This window comes from Hyperoodon ampullatus, assembly GCF_949752795.1.
Source record: "Hyperoodon ampullatus genome assembly, chromosome: 3".
Classification (NCBI taxonomy): domain Eukaryota; kingdom Metazoa; phylum Chordata; class Mammalia; order Artiodactyla; family Ziphiidae; genus Hyperoodon; species Hyperoodon ampullatus.
The window spans coordinates 29,006,126-29,028,704 of NC_136916.1; the positions used below are offsets into that span (position 1 = coordinate 29,006,126).

At 43.4% G+C, this 22,579-nt stretch overlaps 1 protein-coding gene across 2 annotated transcripts in view; it reads right to left on the reverse strand.

The window, feature by feature from the left end:
- The window catches only part of WDR37 (WD repeat domain 37), a gene marked incomplete at both ends in the record, with an annotated part of 43,576 nt that overhangs the window by 17,534 nt on the left and 3,463 nt on the right, over positions 1 to 22,579 (reverse strand). For both annotated transcript variants that reach the window (XM_079701296.1, XM_079701295.1), the window contains 7 exons: positions 7,108 to 7,184; positions 9,319 to 9,363; positions 13,389 to 13,460; positions 14,378 to 14,513; positions 18,036 to 18,100; positions 18,399 to 18,494; positions 21,836 to 21,932. In XM_079701296.1, coding sequence (XP_079557422.1) covers positions 7,108 to 7,184; positions 9,319 to 9,363; positions 13,389 to 13,460; positions 14,378 to 14,513; positions 18,036 to 18,100; positions 18,399 to 18,494; positions 21,836 to 21,932 — 588 coding nt within the window. The remainder of the gene's footprint in view (positions 1 to 7,107; positions 7,185 to 9,318; positions 9,364 to 13,388; positions 13,461 to 14,377; positions 14,514 to 18,035; positions 18,101 to 18,398; positions 18,495 to 21,835; positions 21,933 to 22,579) is intronic.

Sequence of the window (22,579 nt, forward strand, 5' to 3'; positions counted from 1 at the left end):
CCTCACAGAGCGTATGGGCCAGCGGGGGGACAAACACACAAGTGGGCACAAGTGCACACACATGGGTATGGGAGCAGATGTCAGGTATGGAAATACATGTCGTGCATACACACACATGGACACACACAGCACACAGATGTATGTCATGTATACACACACAGTAGAGGGATGTAACCTGAGCCGAGACTGGCCAGCAAAGCTTAAGAAAACCAGTGCTGCCCATCCAAGCACAAGGCTCGGGCTGGGCAGCGATGAGGGAGCGCCACCTGCTCTTCCTTTCGTGGCAGACCGCAGAGTGGTCCCGGCACCGACCACACCTCAGGTGCATCTCAAATTCAAGCTGGGGCCCCCAGGGAACCTCCAAGCCCTGAGGCAGCAACTCTGAAGCAAAAAAAGTCCCTGCATCCAACGCAAACAAAATCCTAAAGAAAATAAAGTCAACCTTACATTCTAAATAAACTATTAAGTTTTTTAATCTAAGTATTATATGTAATATTCCCTCTGACAAAATTGGTGCTTTTTAAATTTTATTTGGAAAAAGAAATCCATACAATGTAAACTCATTTTCTGAACTTTCTGAGCATCAGTCTTCATGCTCACCTCTGCCCTGTCCTCCCCCAGTGCTGTTTCTTGAGTGAACGCGTGCATTAAGCACAGCACATGACAGTTTGGAAATTCCACGAGGGAAAAATCTGTGTTAAAATTAAATACACAATACACTGAATTAAAAATGAATTGTTAATTTAAAAAAAATGAATTGTTAAGATCACTTACCTAAGAAAACTCATTCCTACTCATTACTGGAATTCATTAATTACTTAACCCATCTCTAAATAGAACAACATTTAAACGGTTTAAAAAGAGAAAAAGTAAAGGAATATTCACAGGCAGAGATATGAAAACTGGAAGATTACTATCATCCTCTAACAATTACAGCCAAAACGTAAATGGAAACCTAACGTTTGCTCGACTACATGAAATCACTCAGCGCCCTCTGCCTGGTGAAACTCCCCCCACCCCCGCTGGAGCAGCACAGGGAAGGGCTGAGCGTTTGTAGACTCTACAGCAAAGAGCCGCCCTCAACGGAAACTAGGAAGATCAAGTCACCAAAAAGGATAACTAAGACCCTGCGTGATTATCCAAAGAAGGTGCATCTGTATCCTACAGGACAAACAAGCATGTAACCCAGTGGTTTGTGGTTTAAACCTGTGGATTCATTCTTCTCAACATGCAACCTCTTTTGTTATGAACATTAAAATTTTACCCACGTGAGACATTCACAGGAAGATAGACAAGTTGAAAAGGCAGAGGGCTATGTACCAGATGAAGGAACAAGATAAAACCCCAGAAAAACAACTAAATGAAGTGGAGATGGGCAACCTTCAGAAAAAATTCAGAATAATGATAGTGAAGATGATCCAGGACCTCGGAAAAAGAATGGAGGCAAAGATCGAGAAGATGCAAGAAATGTTTAACAAAGATCTAGAAGAATTAAAGAACAGAGATGAACAACACAATAACTGAAATGAAAAATATACTAGAAGGAATCAATAGCAGAATAACTGAGGCAGAAGAACGGATAAGTGACCTGGAAGACAGAATCGTGGAATTCACTGCTGTGGAACAGAATAAAGAAAAAAGAATGAAAAGAAATGAAGACAGCCTAAGAGACCTCTGGGACAACATTAAACGCCAACAACATTCGCATTATAGGGGCCCCAGAAGGAGAAGAGAGAGAAGAAGGACCAGAGAAAATATTTGAAGAGATTATAGTCGAAAACTTCCCTAACATGGGAAAGGAAATATCCACCCAAGTCCAGGAAGTGCAGAGAGTCCCATACAGGATAAACCCAAGGAGAAACACGCCGAGACACATAGTAATCAAATTGGCAAAAATTAAAGACAAAGAAAAATTATTGAAAGCAGCAAGGGAAAAACGACAAATAACATACAAGGGAACGCCCATAAGGTTAACAGCTGATTTCTCAGCAGAAACTCTACAAGCCAGAAGGGAGTGGCATGATATACTTAAAGTGATGAAAGGGAACAACCTACAACCAAGATTACTCTACCTGGCAAGGATCTCATTCAGATTCGATGGAGAAATCAAAAGCTTTACAGACAAGCAAAAGCTAAGAGAATTCAGCACCACCAAACCAGCTCTACAACAAATGCTAAAGGAACTTCTCTAAGTGGGAAACACAAGAGAAGAAAAGGATCTACAAAAACAAACCCAAAACAATTAAGAAAATGGTCATAGGAACATACATATCGATAATTACCTTAAATGTGAATGGATTAAATGCTCCAACCAAAAGACACAGGCTTGCTGAATGGATACAAAAACAAGACCCATATATATGCTGTCTAAAAGAGACCCACTTCAGACCTAGGGACACATTCAGACTGAAAGTGAGGGGATGGAAAGAGATATTCCATGCAAATGGAAATCAAAAGAAAGCTGGAGTAGCAATACTCATATCAGATAAAATAGACTTTAAAATAAAGAATGTTACAAGAGACAAGGAAGGACACTACATAATGATCAAGGGATCAATCCAAGAAGAAGATATAACAATTATAAATATATATGCACCCAACATAGGAGCACCTCAATACATAAGGCAACTGCTAAGAGCTCTAAAAGAGGAAATCGACAGTAACACAATAATAGTGGGGGACCTTAACACCTCACTTACACCAATGGACAGATCATCCAAACAGAAAATTAACAAGGAAAGGAAACACAAGCTTTAAATGACACAATAGACGAGATAGATTTAATTGATATTAATAGGACATTCCATCCAAAAACAGCAGATGACACTTTCTTCTCAAGTGCGCATGGAACATTCTCCAGGATAGATCACATCTTGGGTCACAAATCAAGCCTCAGTAAATTTAAGAAAATTGAAATCATATCAAGCATCTTTTCTGACCACAATGCTATGAGATTAGAAATCAGTTACAGGGAAAAAAAAACGTAAAAAACATAAACACATGGAGGCTAAACGTTACTAAATAACCAAGAGATCACTGAAGAAATCGAAGAGGAAATCAGAAAATACCTAGAGACAAATGACAATGAAAACATGACAATCCAAAACCTATGGGATGCAGCAAAAGCAGTTCTAAGAGGGAGGTTTATAGCTATACAAGCCTACCTCATGAAACAAGAAAAATCTAAAATAAACAATCTAAGCTTACACCTAAAGGAACTAGAGAAAGAAGAACAAACAAAAGCCAAAGTTAGCAGAAGGACAGAAATCATAAAGATCAGATCAGAAATAAATGAAAACGAAACAAAGGAAATGATAGCAAAGATCAATAAAACTAAAAGCTGGTTCTTTGAGAAGATAATCAAAATTGATAAACCATTAGCCAGACTCATCAAGGAAAACAGGGAGAAGACTCAAATCAATAGAATTACAAATGAAAAAGGAGAAGGAACAACTGACACTGCAGAAATACAAAGGATCATGAGAGATTACTACAAGCAACTCTATGCCAATAAAATGGACAACCTAGAAGAAATGGACAAATTCTTAGAAATGCACAATCTTCTGAGACTGAACCAGGAAAAAACAGAAAATATGAACAGATCAATCACAAGCACTGAAATTGAAACTGTACTGTGAATAAAAATCTTCCAATAAACAAAAGCCCAGAACCAGATGGCTTCACAGGCAAATTCTATCAAACATTTAGAGAAGAGCTAACACCCATCCTTCTCAAACTCTTCCAAAATATAGCAGAGGGAGGAACACTCTCAAACTCTACGAGGCCACCATCACCCTGATACCAAAACCAGACAAAGATGTCACAAAAAAAGTAAACAACAGACCAATATCACTGATGAATATAGATGCAAATATCCTCAACAAAATACTGGCAAACAGAATCCAACAGCACATTAAAAAGATCATACACCATGATCAAGTAGGGTTTACCCCAAGAATGCAAGGATTCTTCAATATACACAAATCAATCAATGTGATACACATTAACAAATTGAAGGAGAAAAACCATATGATCATCTCAATAGATGCAGAGAGAGCTTTTGACAAAATTCAACACCCATTTATAATAAAAAACCCTCCAGAAAGTAGGCATAGAGGGAACTTACCTCAACATAATAAAGGCCATATATGACAAACCCACAGCCAACATCATCCTCAATGGTGAAAAACTGAAACCATTTCCTCTAAGATCAGGAACAAGACAAGGCTGCCCACTCTCACCACTATTATTCAACATAGTTTTGGAAGTTTTAGCCACAGCAATTAGAGAAGAAAAAGAAATAAAAGGAATCCAAATCAGAAAAGAAGTAAAGCTGCCACTGTTTGCAGATGACATGATACTATACATAGAGAATCCTAAAGATGCTACCAGAAAACTGCTAGAGCTAATCAATGAATTTGGTAAAGTAGCAGGATACAAAATTAATGCACAGAAATCTCTTGCATTCCTATACACTAATGATGAAAAATCTGAAAGTGAAATTAAGGAAACACTCCCGTTTACCACAGCAACAAAAAGAATACTTAGGAATAAATATACCTAAGGAGACAAAAGACCTGTATGCAGAAAATTATAACACACTGATGAAAGAAATTAAAGATGATAAATAGATGGAGAGATATACCAAGTTCTTGGATTGGAAGAATCAACATTGTGAAAATGACTATACTACTCAAAGCAGTTTAAAGATTCAATGCAATCCCTATCAAACTACCACAGGCATTTTTCACAGAACTAGAACAAAAAATTTCACAATTTGTATGGAAACATAAAAGACCCTGAATAGCCAAAGGTATCTTGAGAAAGAAAAACGAAGCTGGAGGAATCAGGCTCGTGGACTTCACGCTATACTACAAAGCTACAGTAATCAAGACAGTACAGTACTGGCACAAAAACAGAAATATAGTACAATGGAACAGGATAGAAAGCCCAGAGATAAACCCACACACCTATGGTCAACTAATCTATAAGAAAGGAGGCAAGGATATACAATGGAGAAAAGACAGTCTTTTAAATAAGCGGTGCTTGGAAAACTGGACAGCTACATGTAAAAGAATGAAATTAAACACTCCCTAACACCATACACAAAAATAAACTCAAAATGGATTAGAGACCTAAATGTAAGACCGCACACTATAAAACTCTTAGAGGAAAACATAGGAAAAACATTCTTTGACATAAATCACAGCAAGATCTTTTTTGATCTACCTCCTAGAGTAATGGAAATAAAAACAAAAATAAACAAATGGGACCTAATGAAACTTAAAAGCTTTTGCAAAGCAAAGGAAACTACAAACAAGACGAAAAGACAACCATGAGAATGGGAAAAAATATTTGCAAACGTATCAACAAAGGATTAATCTCTAATATATATAAACAGCTCATGTAGCTCAATATTAAAAAAACAAACAACCCAATCAAAAAATGGGCAGAAGACCTAAATAGACATTTCTCCAAAGAGGACATACAGACGGCCAAGAAGCACATGAAAAGATGCTCAACATCACTCATTATTAGAGAAATGCAAATCAAAACTACAGTGAGGTATCACCTCACACCAGTTAGAATGGGCATCATCAGAAAATCTACAAACAACAAATGCTGGACAGGGTGTGGAGAAAAGGGAACCCTCTTGTACTGTTGGTGGGAATGTAAACTGATACAGCCACTATGGAGAACAGTATGGAGGTTCCTTAAAAAAATAAAAACAGAATTACCATATGACCCAGCAATCCCACTACTAGGCATATATCCAGAGAAAACCATAATTCAAAGACACATGTCAGGGCTTCCCTGGTGGTGCAGTGGTTGAGAGTCCACCTGCCGATGCAGGGGACATGGGTTCGTGCCCCAGTCCAGGAAGATCCCACATGCCGCAGAGCGGCTGGACCCATGAGCCATGGTCGCTGAGCCTGCGCATCCAGAGCCTGTGTTCCGCAACAGGAGGCCACGACAGTGAGAGGCCCGCGTACCGCAAAAAAAAAAAAAAAAAAAAGACACATGCACCTCAATGTTCATGGCTGTGCTATTTACAATAGCCAGGTCATGGAAGCAACCCTAAATGCCCACTGACAGACAAATGGATAAAGATGTGGTACATATATAGATGGAATATTACTCAGCCATAAAAAGGAACGAAATTGGGTCATTTGTAGAGATATGGATGAATCTAGAGACTGTCACACAGAGTGAAGTAAGTCAGAAAGAGAAAACCAAATATCGTATATTAACGCATATATGTGAAACCTATAAAAATGGTACAGATGAACTGGTTTGCAGGGCAGAAATAGAGACACAGATGTAGAGAACAAACGTATGGACACCAAGGGGGAAAGTGGCGTGGGGGTGGTGGTGTGATGAACTGGGCGATTGGGATTGACATGTATATACTGATGTGTATAAAATGGATGACTAATAAGAATCTGCTGTATAAAAAAATAAATAAAATTAAATTTTAAAAAAAGAAGGAAGCAGGCACAAAAAAAAAAAAAAAAAAAACTTTACCCACATAAAAATGATATCACATGCACCAGTGATGTACAGGATTTATCTCACATGAAAGACAGACAAGTTGTCTAAAATCAAATACATAAAATATTAAGAAGTATAACTTAACCATAAAATTTTAAAGAAGTAATGTAAATGTTTAACATTTGTGGAAAGGAAAGTGAAAGCAAACACACCCAGATATAGACAGAGACTCGGCCCTGGTCCACTCGGCAGCCAGGCTGGGGGCGGCACTCTGGTGAGTGCTCACGTCCTGGCTGGCAGGTGTCCTCACATGGCCTCTCCTCGGTGCGTGCAAGGAGAAGGTACAGGGAGCCCTCAGGTGTCTCTTCTACAGACACTGATCCTACTGGATAAGGGCCCCACCCTTGTGACCTTATTTGACCTTAATGACTTCCTTAGAGGCCCATCTCCAAATACAGCCCCATGGGGGGTTTAGGACTCTAACCTATGAGTTTTGGGGACACACACATTCGGCCCACAACACAAATTATAAGTTTATCCTAAAACTCACAAGCATCCAGAACCTACCAACATACCCCATATCGTGCTTTCAGGGTAAGTAAATGTGCTGCTTACACTAGTGTCGGCTGCAGGCTGCGGAGTGGGCAGCTGAACCGCATACCTCCAGACATGGGCGGTCTGATCTCCAGAAGCTGAGGAGAGAAAGAGGGGAAATTACCCGAGGTGCAAACATGCGCTGGCTAGGCTCCTGCTAAGTTCTGTACCTGAGGGATTGCAAGTGACTGACTATACTTAAACAGCTACCTCTGAGACTACGTAATGCTACTGAGAATAGCAAAAGTACACAAAGATAATGATAACCTATAAAAATAACCCCCTTCATCTTAGGGTGGAAAGCTGTGAAGGTTCAGAGAAAATCTACAAGTTTCAGATTTTATTCTCCATCTGGCCAACCTAAGAAAACAGAAACCCAAAACTACAGTAACTCAAGGGCACGTTCCCATTCACTGAACCTGGATGCACCCCACAGCTGGCCATGCAGCCCCTGGTACTGAGACCTTGCTATCACCAGCCAGGCTGTAAGGCGATGCTTGGACTTGGGAAAGACAGAGAGCAGCTGAGGGGCACAGGCAGTCCCACAGACGTGCGAAAGGGCCACCTCCACTGCCCCCACGAGAGCACCGTCTGAACCCCACCTTCTCTGCGTGGCTGCACAGCTTCCCCAAGGCAGCAAATGGCGGCACGTGTCTTGTGGCGTGGAATGGATTTAGCGCCTGACCTGCCCATCTCCCTCCGAGTCAGCATCCTGTCCAAACCCATCTGGCGCTCCACTCTCCAGGCCACTACTTTGTTTCCATTTCCCACTGCAGCTTCCTGACGTGTCTCGATTTCATCCCCTTCATTCCAGCCTGGTTGTCACTGGTCTCCGTCTCTTCCCAACCACAAAACAAATGGCCCACATAACTAGGTTAAACTCCTGGCCTCCTTTACTCCCCAGATGTTGATTCAGGCATCCACTAGCTCTGTGGGGGAGGCCTGTTAAAACTGGACCCTCAAAGGACCCTGCCACCTGATTGACTTGAGTGTAAGAGCACTGATTAGTCCCACTTCTGTCCTCTGTCCTGGGGTCAGCAGAACTGGCCCATGGGCCAAATCCAGGCAGCCACCCACCCTGTAAACACAAACAAGGGTCACTGCCCACTGCCATATCCCCTCATCCGTGCACCATCTCTGCTGCTTCCGTGGCAACGGAGCTGAGCAGCTGTGACTCAGACCGTGTGGCCTCAAGATGAAAACAGTTACTTCTGGTCCTTTACGGAAAAGCTTGCTGACCTCTGGTCTAGACAAACACTCGTCCTTCAGGTTACCATCCGTGTCCCCAAAACACCATGGGGGTCCACAGGTGTCAGACAGTTTTATGGAAAAACTCAATATAAGGTGTCATTTTATTTTTTCTTAATTTTTATTTTAATTTATTTACTTATTTTTGGCTGCGTTGGGTCTTCGTTGCTGCACACGGGCTTTTTTTTTTTTAATTTATTTATTTTATTTATTTTTGGCGGCACTGAGTCTTCGTTGCTGCACATGGGCTTTCTCTAGTTGCGGCGAGCAGGGGCTACCCTTCGTTGCAGTGTACGGACATCTCATTGCAATGGCTTCTCTTGTTGCAGAGCACGGACTCTAGGTGCATGGGCTTCAGTAGTTGCAGCACACGGGCTCAGTAGCTGTGGTGCACGGGCTTAGCTGCTCCCCAGCATATGGGATCTTCCCAGACCAGGGCTCAAACCTGTGTCCCCTGCATTGGCAGGCAGATTCTCAACCACTGTGCCACCAGGGCAGTCCCTATAATCAAGGTGTTTTTAAACTATGTGAAATGAAGACAAACCAAGGTACCACAGCTCTTTCCAGGAGAACTGCCTGGGAAGGAGTAAAGATGCGGGCCTGCAGAGAGCCCGACTCAGGGCTGCTAAATTCCTCATCTCTGTGCCGACAGGGCGTCAGAGAAGCGAGCACATTCCCGCGAGCAGGAAGAGCGGGTGGCAGGGACGGGATTCATAAAAAGACCTCCAGGAGAACGCGGCGGAGTTCAAGCTGACATCAAGTCAAGTTCACCTAATTCGCGATCCACTACTCATTTAAGAAAAAAGTACCCCTCAGTGTAGTTTTCTTTATTCATTTCTCATGCAATTTGTAAAATGTCTACTAACGACTAACTTCTGTGAAAGGCGTGGCTAATCCTGATGCTACTGATGAGAAAGGAATGATGACAACTGTTTTCAGATCAGCAATAACCGTTCAATAAATAAAAAACCAAAATCAACATACCAGTGAGAGCCAACTGTTCTGATGGATGAAATTTAATGGAGTTTACTGCAAAATAAAAATATTACAGAAACAGGTTTAAAATAAGAACATATCAATATTTATTATAATTACAGTATGTATTGCAAAGTTAAATTAAAAACTAAAGGAACTATGATAGTTCAATATTAAATATCCTAATTCAGTTAAACTATGAATAAACATGTAAGTTAAAGAGAACAGAGGTAGTGCCACGTGGCGTGGCCAAAAAAAAAGAGGTACAATACAAAGTAACTAAATGTGAACTACCAAACTGCTCAAGAATAGGCTACACAGAAAAAGGATATTAATAATCTATTTTTTATACATAGGGAAGTCAACTAGAGTTAAAAATAAACCAGGATGAAAAAAGAAAACATAATTATAACAAGCAGAGGCAGATTATGGTAGTGCACACTGTTTATTGCCTACCCAGCTGCCCACAAGCCCACCCTTCCAAAAACCCAGTCTATTCTGTTCCAGAAGACTCAGGAACTCAGAGAAGGCAAGCCCCTGATGGCCTAGGGACGGTTCAGATAGGAATGGATCGGGACCAGATGAGAACAGTTATGATACCCTCCCAGTCTCTTCTCCAGATGGAGGAATCTGCCCGAGGTGTCCTGGGGAGGCTCCGGCCCCATGACAACGCTGCCCAGAGACTGACCAGTCCTGAGCCTGCCTGCCTGCCGAGGAGCTCTCCTCAGGCAGACGAGAGGCTGGAAGGGTGGAGGTCACTGTTCTCGGTCGGCAGCTCCCTGTCACCCCAACACAGGCCAACCCAAGGCACTGGAGAGCCAGCCCACACCCCCCACAGCCCAGACACAGGGTGTACAGCGAGCTTCCCAAACCTCAGCAAGTTCTCTCTTCCACTAAGACTCTGTCAGGTATGCCATTAGATTGATACTTTTCTAAGAATCTGAAAAATGCTAGAAGATGCTCTTTTACCATTAACACTAGACCAGAGAGAACTGTGGGAAGAGCTGGTGAAAACTGTGACTGCCTTAAAAATGTTAAATAGAAAACGCCCCAAATAAACACTACTAACAAACAGTATTAATGCTCCCAATTTCAACCATCAATTGTTACTTTCTGGTGTCTATGTGAACTCCAGCAAATCAGTGATGCAAGCAGGAACATTTGTAATCTCACGGATGACCACGAGGTTTAAGTGAAGAACACAGGCAACGTGCTTAGCCAAGAATCCGGCAAACGGTGGGCGCCAACGACCACCAGCTGCAGGGCCAGTTTATTCTCAGTACTGTTTACACAGACGTGGGGCGGGGGGACCCCAGTACGTGTGGGTGAGATGAGGCCTTAAAGCCCAAAGTCAGCGGGTCGGGTCAACCCACAGCCCCACCAGCAGCTTATTCACAACACAGCTAACGTCAATTACAGCAGCCACGTGAGGAATAGAAGAGAGGGGGCCAGAGACCACAGTTCCTTATAACAAGCTCCAAGATCATGTGTCTAACAAGACACATGCCCGCACCTGGCCGGCTCCACTCGGCTCCCTAATGCCAGGGGTTGGGGGGTGCGTAGGGGGAGAGGGCACAAACCTCAGCACCTCCTCTCTGGAGGCAGCTCTGCCAGTCCACAGGTGGGCACACTCTGCTCAGAGGACCCAAGAGGAAGGAGGCAGGCGCCAGGCACGTCAACCCACCTGCAGGGAGCTGTGCTGATTAAAAACCCCAGGGCTCCACACCCCCCTCTGTTACAGTAACTCAGTCATACAATCAGTACCACCAGGTGGAAAAGGCAGAAGCAGGGCGTAAACACGACAAAGACAGTGCCCAAAGCAGCCTGTGCCCTGCTCTCTCCTCAGACTCCTCTAAGTGCACAACACGTCTAGAAAGAAACAGGCACAAACTCATAGCAACAGAGACGGAAGACAGTGAGAAGAGGCACCCGGGAAACACCAGGGTGCAAACACAAGGGTGACCACAGGGGGCCAACAGGACACAGGGGTGATGGCACCTGAGTGGACACGGGGGTGATTGCAGGTGACTGAGTGGACATGGGGGTACATTTCTAGACTGCCAAGTCCCACCAAATGTCCAACACAATGTTTTTTTAAGAAGACCTAAAAGAAAAATCCTAAAGTCTTCAAGAGACAAATATCCAACTACTTACGAAGGACGAAGATTCAAAAGAGCATTATTAGACTTTTAATATCAATCCTGAAAGCTATGATAAAACAAGTCACGGACTTCCCTGGTGGCGTAGTGGTTAAGAATCTGCCTGCCAATGCAGGGGACACAGGTTCAATCCCTGGTCTGGGAAAATCCCACATGCCATGGAGCAACTAGGCCTGCATGCCACAACTACTGAGCCCACACGTCACAACTACTGAAGCCCACATACCTAGAGCCCGAGCTCCACAACAAGAGAAGCCCCTGCTCACCGCAACTAGAGAAAGCCTGTGCGCATCAACAGAGACCCAACACAGCCAAAAATAAATAAATAAATAAATTTATAATAAATAAAAAAATTTATAATAAATAAAAAATTAAAAAATTTTTAAAAAGAAAAAAAAAAAAGGTAAGCAGAGCACTACCTTCATCTCTTCCTACATAGACTACACTCAGCCCAACCACCCGTCAAGTGTAAAGGTAAAATACATTCTTCAAGCATTGTACAGTCTCAAAATTTTCCTGTAAGACCCTTTAAGAAAGAAGCTATTGAAAGACAGGCTTCCCTGGAGAAAGAGAAAGAAGAGGGTCCAGAAGACAGGAGGTAACAGAGGACAGAGGTGGAGAGAAAGCCCAGGAGGACACAGGAGGTAGACTGCAGGCATCTGTGCTACAGCCCTGGGTACCAACTGTCAGAGGGAGGGGAGGCTTCAGGGAGGGGCCAGAGTGACAGCAAAGGAACACAGACACGCAGGGAATGCCACATGTCAGGCAGATCTGCACGGAACGGGGCCAAAATAAAAGGCCACTATTCCCTTCAGAAGAAGCAAAACTGGGGATTGCAAGTAAGGTACGTGCTTGGGAGCTGTGAACTATATGGATGCAGCCACAAGTAGGTAAAACCTGAACATCCATTTAAATGGAAGTTGAGCCGTAACCATTTCATGATGACAAGGAGCACAGAGGGATGGAGGGAGGAAGCGGGCCAATCTCCTTCTCCTTAGTAAGAGTCACTTCCTTGTAGAAAACTCCAAAATTAAGAAATAATAAGATAGACCATTTTTTTAAATGGAAGAAAAAAGCAAACTATTTAAAACTGTTAAAAGTGGTCGCCTTTTGAGAAGTGAAAATGAGGAGTGAGGAGGGATGAGAAGACTGCTGTGAATTTTTTACACAGGCTGGCTAACACTTTAATTTTTAGGTTGTCTATTTAGCCTGTCACATCCACTGCAGGCAGCAGCAGCCACCCAGACACAGACCTGGGGGAAGACAGTGGGTCCCAGCTGGAGGGGACAGCAGACGAGGCAGGAGTGTATGTGGGGCGGGGGGACGTTCCATGTGGGAAGGTAGAAGCTGGTTCTCATGCTGAGGCGACAGGGACAGGCGAGAGCAGGTGCCCTAAGAGGAGGAGGAGCCTGGCCACGGCCCTGAAGGGACAGCAGGTACTCCCTCCCCCAACAGGACGGAAGACACGCAGAGGAAGGGGTTTCACCCAAGTCCGTGGGGGACACACCTAACCCTGGAGGTGGAGGGCGGACACCACTGCCAAGCCTGTCTGCAGGGGTGAGGGGTGAGGGGTGAGGGAGCCGGGGGCAGCGTGACACATGGCTTTGAGCCAGGGCGCTGGGAGGAACAGAGACATCTGCCCACCGGTGCCCGCAGGAAAAAGCCCCACATCCACACCCACCAGGATCCCAGGAGCTGACACACAAAGCACCTCTGCACCCGAGGACCCTCCCAATGGAACACAGTTCGTGCTGCTAGTGCACATGTTCCAGCTCCAAAGTATGCACTGGCCGGCTTTCTACGCCACCCTTGGTACAACGCTGTTCAGGGAGCTGAGCTGCCCCTTCATGAAGCTCACACAGTCAGAGGCAGAGGCCCGGCCCTCCCTCTGAAAGGACGCCCCATGGTCCCACTGCTCACCTGACCCCACGTGGCCCGTGTACTTGGCGAGGCTCCGCCCCGTCTCGATGCTCCACAGCAGAGCCGTGTGATCTGCAAGATTCAAATGAACATGAGTGAGCTGCCGATTTTATGGTCTTTTTAATAAAAGAGGAAGATAAAAATTCTAAAACTGAGAAGTTACATCACCACCAGTACCTCGTGCAACTGTGCTCAAACTCCTCTGTGATCCAACTGATCCGAGAGAATAGGGGGCCGGTGACCCGTCCGAGGCCACAGAACCGGCAGGGGGAACCTAGAGACCTGAATGCGTAGGCACTGTGCACTGCCGGCACCAGGCTGGGGACTTGGGACACAGGGGTCACTTGAGTCAAGGGCTCGTTATTTTGTTGAAATAGTAAGACTTTTCAGAATATCAAGCTATATTCAAATGCAAGTAGCATCCAAAACCAGTTACAAATTATTTGAGATAATACATGCTCTTTGGACCTCTGCTCTCTGGGTAATAAAAAGATAAAAAGGAGACTTAATAAGGGAAACCCGAAACAAAATGCCGATTATCCAAGTGAGATTTCAGAAATATCAGAAAAGGGTCTCTGTATTCTTTTCTTAAACTGTAATTTCCAAAACAATCTGGGGTGCTCATATATGAACACAGTCTTAAACAAAAGAAAAAACTTTCTTCATCATTCTAATGACGTTAGCATTTCCTATTTCTACTATAAAAGGTAGGAGCTAGTGAGTAACTTTTCACAGGCTGGCAGTCATTTTCCACAAGTGAGCACATTTTTAATTTTAGGAATTTTTTTCTGAAGGGTTATTAGGTTACGCCCCTTAACTAGCTCTCAAAAGCATCTCCTCTCCAGTGAGGAGAAAGGGGGGTCTCTCTAACGCCACCCTGGGGCTCCTGACGGCGGACGCCTCTACATGCTTAGGTTTCAACGCCACTCGGCCACTTCCGCTTCCAGGGCAGGCCACGCCCGCCAGCAGTGAGGCTGGTGTGGACTCACCGGCAGACGCGGTCCCCAGCACCACAGGCTGCGTCCTCGCCACACTGACGTCCCAGATGCCATCCCTGTGGCCGATGTACTCCTTCACGAGCTGGCACACTGCCCTGGACGTGGTGGTCTTGAAGCTGGAGACGATCTGAAATTGTGATGGGAATTTACTGAGCGAATGTGTTTAAGTTAAAAAAAAAAAAATAAGACAGCATGTCCTGAAGAGGCATAAATCACTGAATAGAAAATTTTAAATGTTACAGCAACACAACATAGGTGCAGCTGGATCTCACATAGCAGGAAGGAAGTCCTTATGAAGGCCTCAGAAGAACCCCACGATCCCCCTACTTCCAATGCTTGCCTACCTGTGTACCTTACACGTCCTCTCCCACAAATCCAAACCATCAGACAAAATATCCAAATTTTCAAAAAAAAAAAAAAAAAGATGTAGCAGGACATGAAAAACTTAGGAAGGTATACCCCAAACCCTTAACACTAATTATTCTTATTATTTGGGAACTTGTGCTTTTTTATTTTTGGTAATTCATACCAACCACATATTATCAGGAGGAAAAGAGTCCAAGGTAGGGGAGGAAACAAAAGACAACACTTGTAATAGATGAGGTTACTGAGCATAGGCTCGGCACCAGCCCTGCATTAGGCTGTCACTCTGCTCCTGTATGACACAAACAGCAAATAATTCTCACTTTCTTTTATAAGTGCACGAGGAAGATGCTAATTAAACACAAATATTTGGTTTCTAAATTGTCTAAGATAAAAGATGGCTTTTCAGCTTTTAATTAAATTAGAATAATTAAATTAATCAGAATACTGAAACCGTAAAATCAAGTGAAAAAGAAAAATGGGTGGTATTACAGAGCTGTTTTAAACACTGATTTATTAGCAAAGCTCTAAAAATGTATCTAAATTTATTTCTAGTATAAAGGCTTAAAACACAATCCACGGTTCCACTACCTCAGGATGAGCCTTCAAATGATTCCTGATACAGTCTAAGACTAAAACAGACGCACAAAGGAGAGATCCACTCTTCCACAAGTTAAATAAACAGGCTCCACTGACTGGGTTTAAATTTAAAAGGAGGACAGGCTACAATACGAGCTTCCAAAAGAAAGAAGGCCTTGCTCAACCTCGCACCCTCACCTTCCTCTTCCTTCTGAAAGCTCATATCCCACCCAACCCGGCAACGCGGTCCCTCCACAAGGAAAAGTGCTTTTGTGCCTCTGGTGCCCTTCAGGCGCCTTTAGGAGGGGCGGGGGCAAAGCGCACGGTGAGCGGTGGGAAGCTTCCCAGACAGCACTGTTACGAGACACGAACCGCCCCGACTCGACCAGCAGAAACTGGGGTCACGGCCAACACTCATGCCGACTGCATTTCCAGAGGAGTATGGGGAGAGGGCATGCAGTTGATGATACTGAGCAAACAGTCTCAGGTGCTGCTTCCAGGTGTCCGTCACACTCTTACTACCTATGAACTACTTTAAAATTGTGGACTCAGTTACAACTGCAAAGAGGCCCACAACACAGACTGAATTATTCCCAGGGAACATTTGTGATGGAAAAGCAGAAGGATGCTTCCGAATTATTCTGCACTGAGATACAACTTAAAGTGCTCTAAAAAACCAAAACAGGCTTTTTCACAGCAAAAGATACTTATCTTTATAAAAACCTGTGTGAACAATTTCACAAGTTCCTGTAAAGCGGTTTGCCGGTTAGAATGTGGCGCTGCCCCAACAGGCCTTAGAGCTGCGTCCCAGGCCCCCAGGAAGGGGGAGTGAGAAGCCTGCCCGGCTCCACTATGAGAACCCACGCTGTGGCCAGGGCAGAACACGCCAGGTCTCCATGTTCACCTTCACTCTTTAAGATGGGTGCACGGTGCTATGAAGATGGCTTCTTCTAATCCAGATGAATTTTTAGTCTCTAAAATGACTGGGGCTTCAAATATGTCTAACACATTCTTTTAAAGTAATTATTGTACATATTTTTACCTTTGCCCAATTCTTAAGTTTTACTACTCATGGTAAGGGGTAACTCTATATAATCCTTTCTTCCTCTACTTCAGAAATGATCACAGGGAATTCCCTGGTGGCGGAGTGGTTAAGAATCCGCCTGCCAATGCAGGGGACACGGGTTCGATCCCTGGTCCAGGAAGATCCCACCCGCCACAGAGCAACCAAGCCTGTGCGCCACAACTACTGAGTCTGTGCTCTAGAGCCTGTGAGCCACAACTACTGAGCCCACGTGCTGCAACTATGGAAGCTGCCCGCCTAGAGCCCGTGCTCCTCAACAAGAGAAGCCTCCACAATAAGAAGCCCGAGCACCACAACGAAGACCCAAAACAGCCAAAAATAAATAAAATTGAAAAAAAAAAAAGGAATGATCACAAAGTTTTGGAATTCTAAGACCATACACTGTATACATAAACTGGAATAAACAATGTAATTCAAAACAATATAACAAGAAGTTAGATAAGGAAAAACATAACCCCACTTGACATTTTAAAGAAGTAGTTTAATGTTAATTTATTAAAAACTGCAAAAATACTAAGTGTAAGCTGGATAATACAGAATTAAAAAATTTTAATTAGCCACTTACACTCTATAGAGTACTCAAAGGAAACACAAAAAAATGTCAGCAATATTCAGATTTTTAAAAAACAAAGAATTACCAAAGACTTTCAAATAAGCAGAAAGAGCCTAAGACTGAAGCTGCTCCTTGAATTGCAGTTCATCTCACTGTGGATATCATAATAAGTAACTTAAGCTGAAGAGAGCAAATTGGAAAAGTAAAAAGCTAACATTAACTATAGCCTTCACAGCAGACTCACCACAAATTTCAACTTTTTTCTAAGGTTTAGCTAAAGTAAGGTACACTCATTAAGGTTAGGTAATTAATTTATCTTTTGTTTATTCCAAATACTCCAAAGTGGTGATGCACACAAAATTACCTCAAAATATTACTTCGTAACAGTACTCCCCCACAGATAAATTAATTCCCAAATAATTAAATCTTTGCCACTTTAAGAAGGTCAGAAGAAGATAATTTTTAAAAAAGCAAAATATGACAAATATCTCTATTTGCCTTGGACACAGACCTTCACTTCTTGATCATACTTAGAAAATTAAAGAAGCGGTGAACTAAAATGTAACTATAGCTCAGAACGTAAGTTCCACTGCTTTATACCCATTTATTAGCTTCTCCAAATTCAGAATCTCCATATCAAGCCAAATAACAATACAAAATGTATACTTCCCCACAAAAAAAAACACACTAACACATAATGTATCAGCCGCAGTAACAAAGGTAACGTCCAGGTGTCTATGCACTGTGGCCACTTAACATCGACAATACTCCTTTTTTTTTTTTTTTTTGCGGTACGCGGGCCTCTCACTGTTGTGGCCTCTCCCGTTGCGGAGCACAGGCTCCGGACACGCAGGCTCAGCGGCCATGGCTCACGGGCCCAGCCGCTCCGCGGCATGTGGGATCTTCCCCGACCGGGGCACGAACCCGTGTCACCCGCATCGGCAGGCGGACTCTCAACCACTGCGCCGCCAGGGAAGCCCGACAATACTCCTTTCAAAAATTAGGTTTCTCTCTTATCGCACATATGTGCACACCCTACATACACGTGACAGGCTGAGAGCCACACGTACCTTGCTGGTGGAGGCCTTGTAGGTGGTCTTCAGTTTCTGAGAAAGCTGGCTGGTGCTGTGACTGGCTGCAGAGACACAGAACCAACCATCAAGACAATCACACAACCTAAGCACCATGAACGTCAGAGCTGGGACAGGGAGACAGTTCGCCCCACCTTCTGTTCCACACAGGAGGATGATGCAAGCCAAGGGCATGGGACACGGGGCTTCCCGAAACCTCCTCTTTCTTCTACACTCACACCCAAATTACGTTATTCCAAGTCCTGATGACTGCAGAAAGGAAGTGAGTCCTGTCCTCCACTGAATTCCAAACTCCCTCCGAGCGTAATATGTAGGGCGAGCCCTGTGGGAAGGCAGCCTTACCTTTGGTTTTGAGTTGGCCCTTACTCAGCTCTGCCCCATCGATTGCTTGTCCTTCGGCAGCTAAACGGTCATTAAGAGTCTCGATTTCTCTGCGCACTGAAAAGTAAAACATGTACTTTTGATGTATATTCACCAAATCCAAAAGTGAACACATAAAAATGTTATACATTAGTACTGTCTAAACAAACACAGGAATGATATCCCAGTAAACAACGTCACATTTACAGAGTTCCAAAAAACTCAAGACATCATTCCAAAATTAAAAAGCCCACCACACTTCCCACACCAGAAAGACCTTGTGCTATCGGGTCCTCAAGCAGGGCTCTTGAATTTCAACATAGTTCGTGTCCTTTGTACTTTATTCAATGCACTTAAAAATGTTATTCTGACACTGTCCAAAACTCAATGAAACACAGTCTAGCTGAGACCACTGAAACTGGGGGGGGAAAACATACAATAAAAAAACCTAACTATTGTTGCCTGGCACCACAGAGCACAGTGAAGATTATATATCTCAAAGATTAAAAATTCAAGGGAAAAAAAAAAAGAAACAAAAATTAACATTTGGGAGTTCCCTGGCAGTCCAGTGGTTAGGACTCAGCGCTCTCACTGTCAGGGCCTAGTTCAATCCCTGGTCAGGGAACTGAGATCCCATGAGCCACGCATGCAGCCAACACTTGGGCTCTGCACCTGCCGCCACCCAGGCTGCCCAGTGTGCTGAGGCTACAGGGAGGGCGGGGAGGGTGGCGTGGAAGGAAGGCCGAGGGCAAAAGGCTTGGAACAGATCCAGCTGAGCATTTGGACATGTTCACAGGCAGCAGGAAGCCACCAAAACCGTTAAGCAACTGACAGTGTAAACTCCAATTACCTCCAGCACTAGTCGTTTGTAGCCCTATAGTTTTTCTTGAACAAACTGCATCAACTCATAAAACCTAAGGCCTTAGATCACAATGGAAATTCAGTAATACCTAGGTTGCTACAACTCTTGATAACAAACCCTTAAAAATCAGATGCAGTACACGGTACCTAATTTTTATTTGATAAAAAGTTGGAATAATTACTCACTCTGTAAATTTTCAAGGTGGACTTATAAGAGAATCCAATATTAAAACATTAAATTTTCCAACAGCAAAGTTTAAATGACACAGGATTACACTGTATTCACCACTGATCCACACCAATTACTTCCAGAGTGAAAAATATTTTAACGATGCAAATGCTGTTTATTAGTATTCAATTTTTGGAAACAAAAAACATGAAAATCCTGATTATGGTTACATTTGCATAATATAAATTTTATAAACACAAGCTCTATAAAAATACCAAAAACTGGACTTTCCTGGTGGTGCAGTGGTTAAGAATCCGCCTGTCAATGCACAGGACACAGGTTCGAGCCCTGGTCCGGGAAGATCTCACATGTCACGAAGCAACTAAGCCCGTACACCACAACTACTGAGCCTGCACTCTAGAGCCCGTGAGCCACAACTACTGAGCCCGTGTGCCACAACTACTGAAGCCCGCACGCCTAGAGCCTGTGCTCCACAGCAAGAGAAGCCACTGCAGTGAGAAGCCCGCACACCACAACGAAGAATAGCCCCCGCTCACCGCAACTAGAAAAAGCCTACACACAGCAATGAAGACCCAACGCAGCCAAAAATAAATAAATAAATTTTAAAAAATTATTTAAAAAAATAATAACAAAAACTGAAGATAATGGAACAGTGAGAGCGTAAAGAAGGACAGGTTCATTTCCCAACGCTTGACAGTAAAGCATGAATGCATGTGGCCTAAGGCTGACATGGCTAAAATAAAAGATTATTTCAATTTACAAAAATTATCATGACCAAGAAGCCAAGGCAGCCCACAGATGGACCCTGCCTTTCTGACCCTGTGCTTTCTTAATTGTGGCCGTGGATGCCTGGCTACCAGCTCCAGAGACACATGGAGAAAATTCCCCTTCCCTCCTCTTAGGATTTGATGATCTGGCTGCCAGGACAGGACGACATGCAGGAGAAGGGAAGGAGAGCCACGTGGGGAAAATCATTCCCAGGGGAAAGCAATTAGAAAAACCTTTCATCAAAAACTGCTATGGTGGGGCTTCCCTGGTGGCGCAGTGGTTGAGAGTCCACCTGCTGATGCAGGGGACACGGGTTCGTGCCCCGGTCCGGGAAAATCCCACTGCCGTGGAGCAGCTGGGCCCATGAGCCATGGCTGCTGAGCCTGCGCGTCCAGAGCCTGTGCTCCGCAACGGGAGAGGCCACAAAAGTGAGAGGCCCGCGTACCGCAAAAAAAAAAAAAAAAAAAAAAAACCCTGCTATGGTGAATGACACAGGTAATGGATCAGACGTGCCAGGGACTTCCCAACCTGCCCAACTCTAAACTAGCATCCAGACAGCATCCCTGGATTCAGAGAAAGTGGAAGTCTCTGTATCAAAATCACTGGTTAAGTGTTAAGGCTGGAAAGTTGGAAAGTATGTCGTCCTTAAAACTTAACAGACATTTAAAAAAAGAGGATAAAGTCCAAAGCAAAACAAAAATTATCATGAGAAGAACTAAAAGCAAAATATGCAGAAAATGTTTTCCTTTGCAGTGTGGGATGGGCCTATAGGCAGGGGGTAAAGGTAGATCTTTCCTTCTTACACTGCTTGACTCTTTAAGCAAATGAATGCATTGTTTCTAAAATTAAAAAAAAAACTAAAGCCAAGCTAATTAAAAATTCTTTTGATTTACCTTTAATAAGTCAAACAGATAATACACACATTTTAGGAAATTCTCTAAACACAGTATATTTTAAAGAAATGAATCAATGTTTTCTTAATTTATAGTATACTCTGTGTAGGAAAAGTTATAAGATGCATTCGTTCTTCATAAAATCATAATTCAGATTGCCAGGTGTGGTCAGCAGAAATACTGCCTGCCCCAAAGATAACCTGTGAACACATGACCTGGTGGCAAAGGAGCCCTGCAGGTGTGACTGAGGTGAAGGACCTCTGATGGGAGATGATGCTGTGTGACCCAGGCGGCCCATCCTTCCCACGTGTCCCTAGGAGTGAGTCAGAGATGAACAAGGACGACTCTGCCTGCCACTGATGGCTTTGAAGATAAAGAGGAAGGAAGGCCTTCGAGCCAAGGACAGGGGGAATGCCAGCAAGATGGGGGCCTCTGTCTTCACACCACAGGGAACTGAGATCACAACCCAAACCAGCAGGAGACACACTCCTCCTCATGCTCCAGAAGGAGCACAACTCTGCCAACACCCTGACTTGAGTGTGCAAAGCAGGCAGATAATAAATGTGTGCCATCCTGAGCCCCTAAAGTTTGTCAAAGCAGAACAGAAAAGGGATACAAAGGTGAATGTCTACCCACAAATTAAACTCTCAAATATTTGTATGGAGAAGTGAAGTTATAAAAGTATTTAAAATAAGAGAGGTACTCACATTCTAAGTTTTCAATATAAAGGTTTTCAAATTCTCTTTCTATTTGACCAAACAGTTCCAAAAGAGTACTGCGAACCGAGGAAGGCAGTTTAGAATCCTGCAGAAAAAGAAGATTCTGCTTAAAATGAACGAATGAATGAATGAAAAACTCTGACACCAAGCACCAATATAATTTTTCCAAAGTGAATTATTTAAACTCTTATTTTACATCTTTACATATTTTATTATACATAAACACTCAAAGAACTTCAAGTTTCTAATTTCTACAGATGAAACTAAAATCAAATTGTATAAATGGTTACCCAGGATGGCATGAGATTTAAGACCAAGCACGTCTTCAAACATGTAACTTCCTTTCACAAGGAAAGAAACAAGCATACCTTATTCAAAAACTCCCAAATTTGTAGAAAATGAAGTTATAAACAGCCTTTAAGCTCTAGCATATGGTATTATAAATTAATTTTAATAAGCTGTTTACTAATAGAAGATGTACCTTATAGTCCTCATGTTCACTGTGCTTCAAGCAAAATAAACTGGATCATTTCCTGTAACTCTACTCAATACCTAGACGATTGTTGTAAGGAGGGAAAAGAACTCTCAGCTGTAAGAGCAAAACGTGTATCGGCTAAATGAAAACACCCACGTGGAAGCTCCCAGGACTTCGCAGGTGCTCTGCCCACCACCAGCACCCTGCCCCCACCAGGCGGGAAGTCAAAGGAAGCAGCAGAAGCAGCTTCCTGGGCC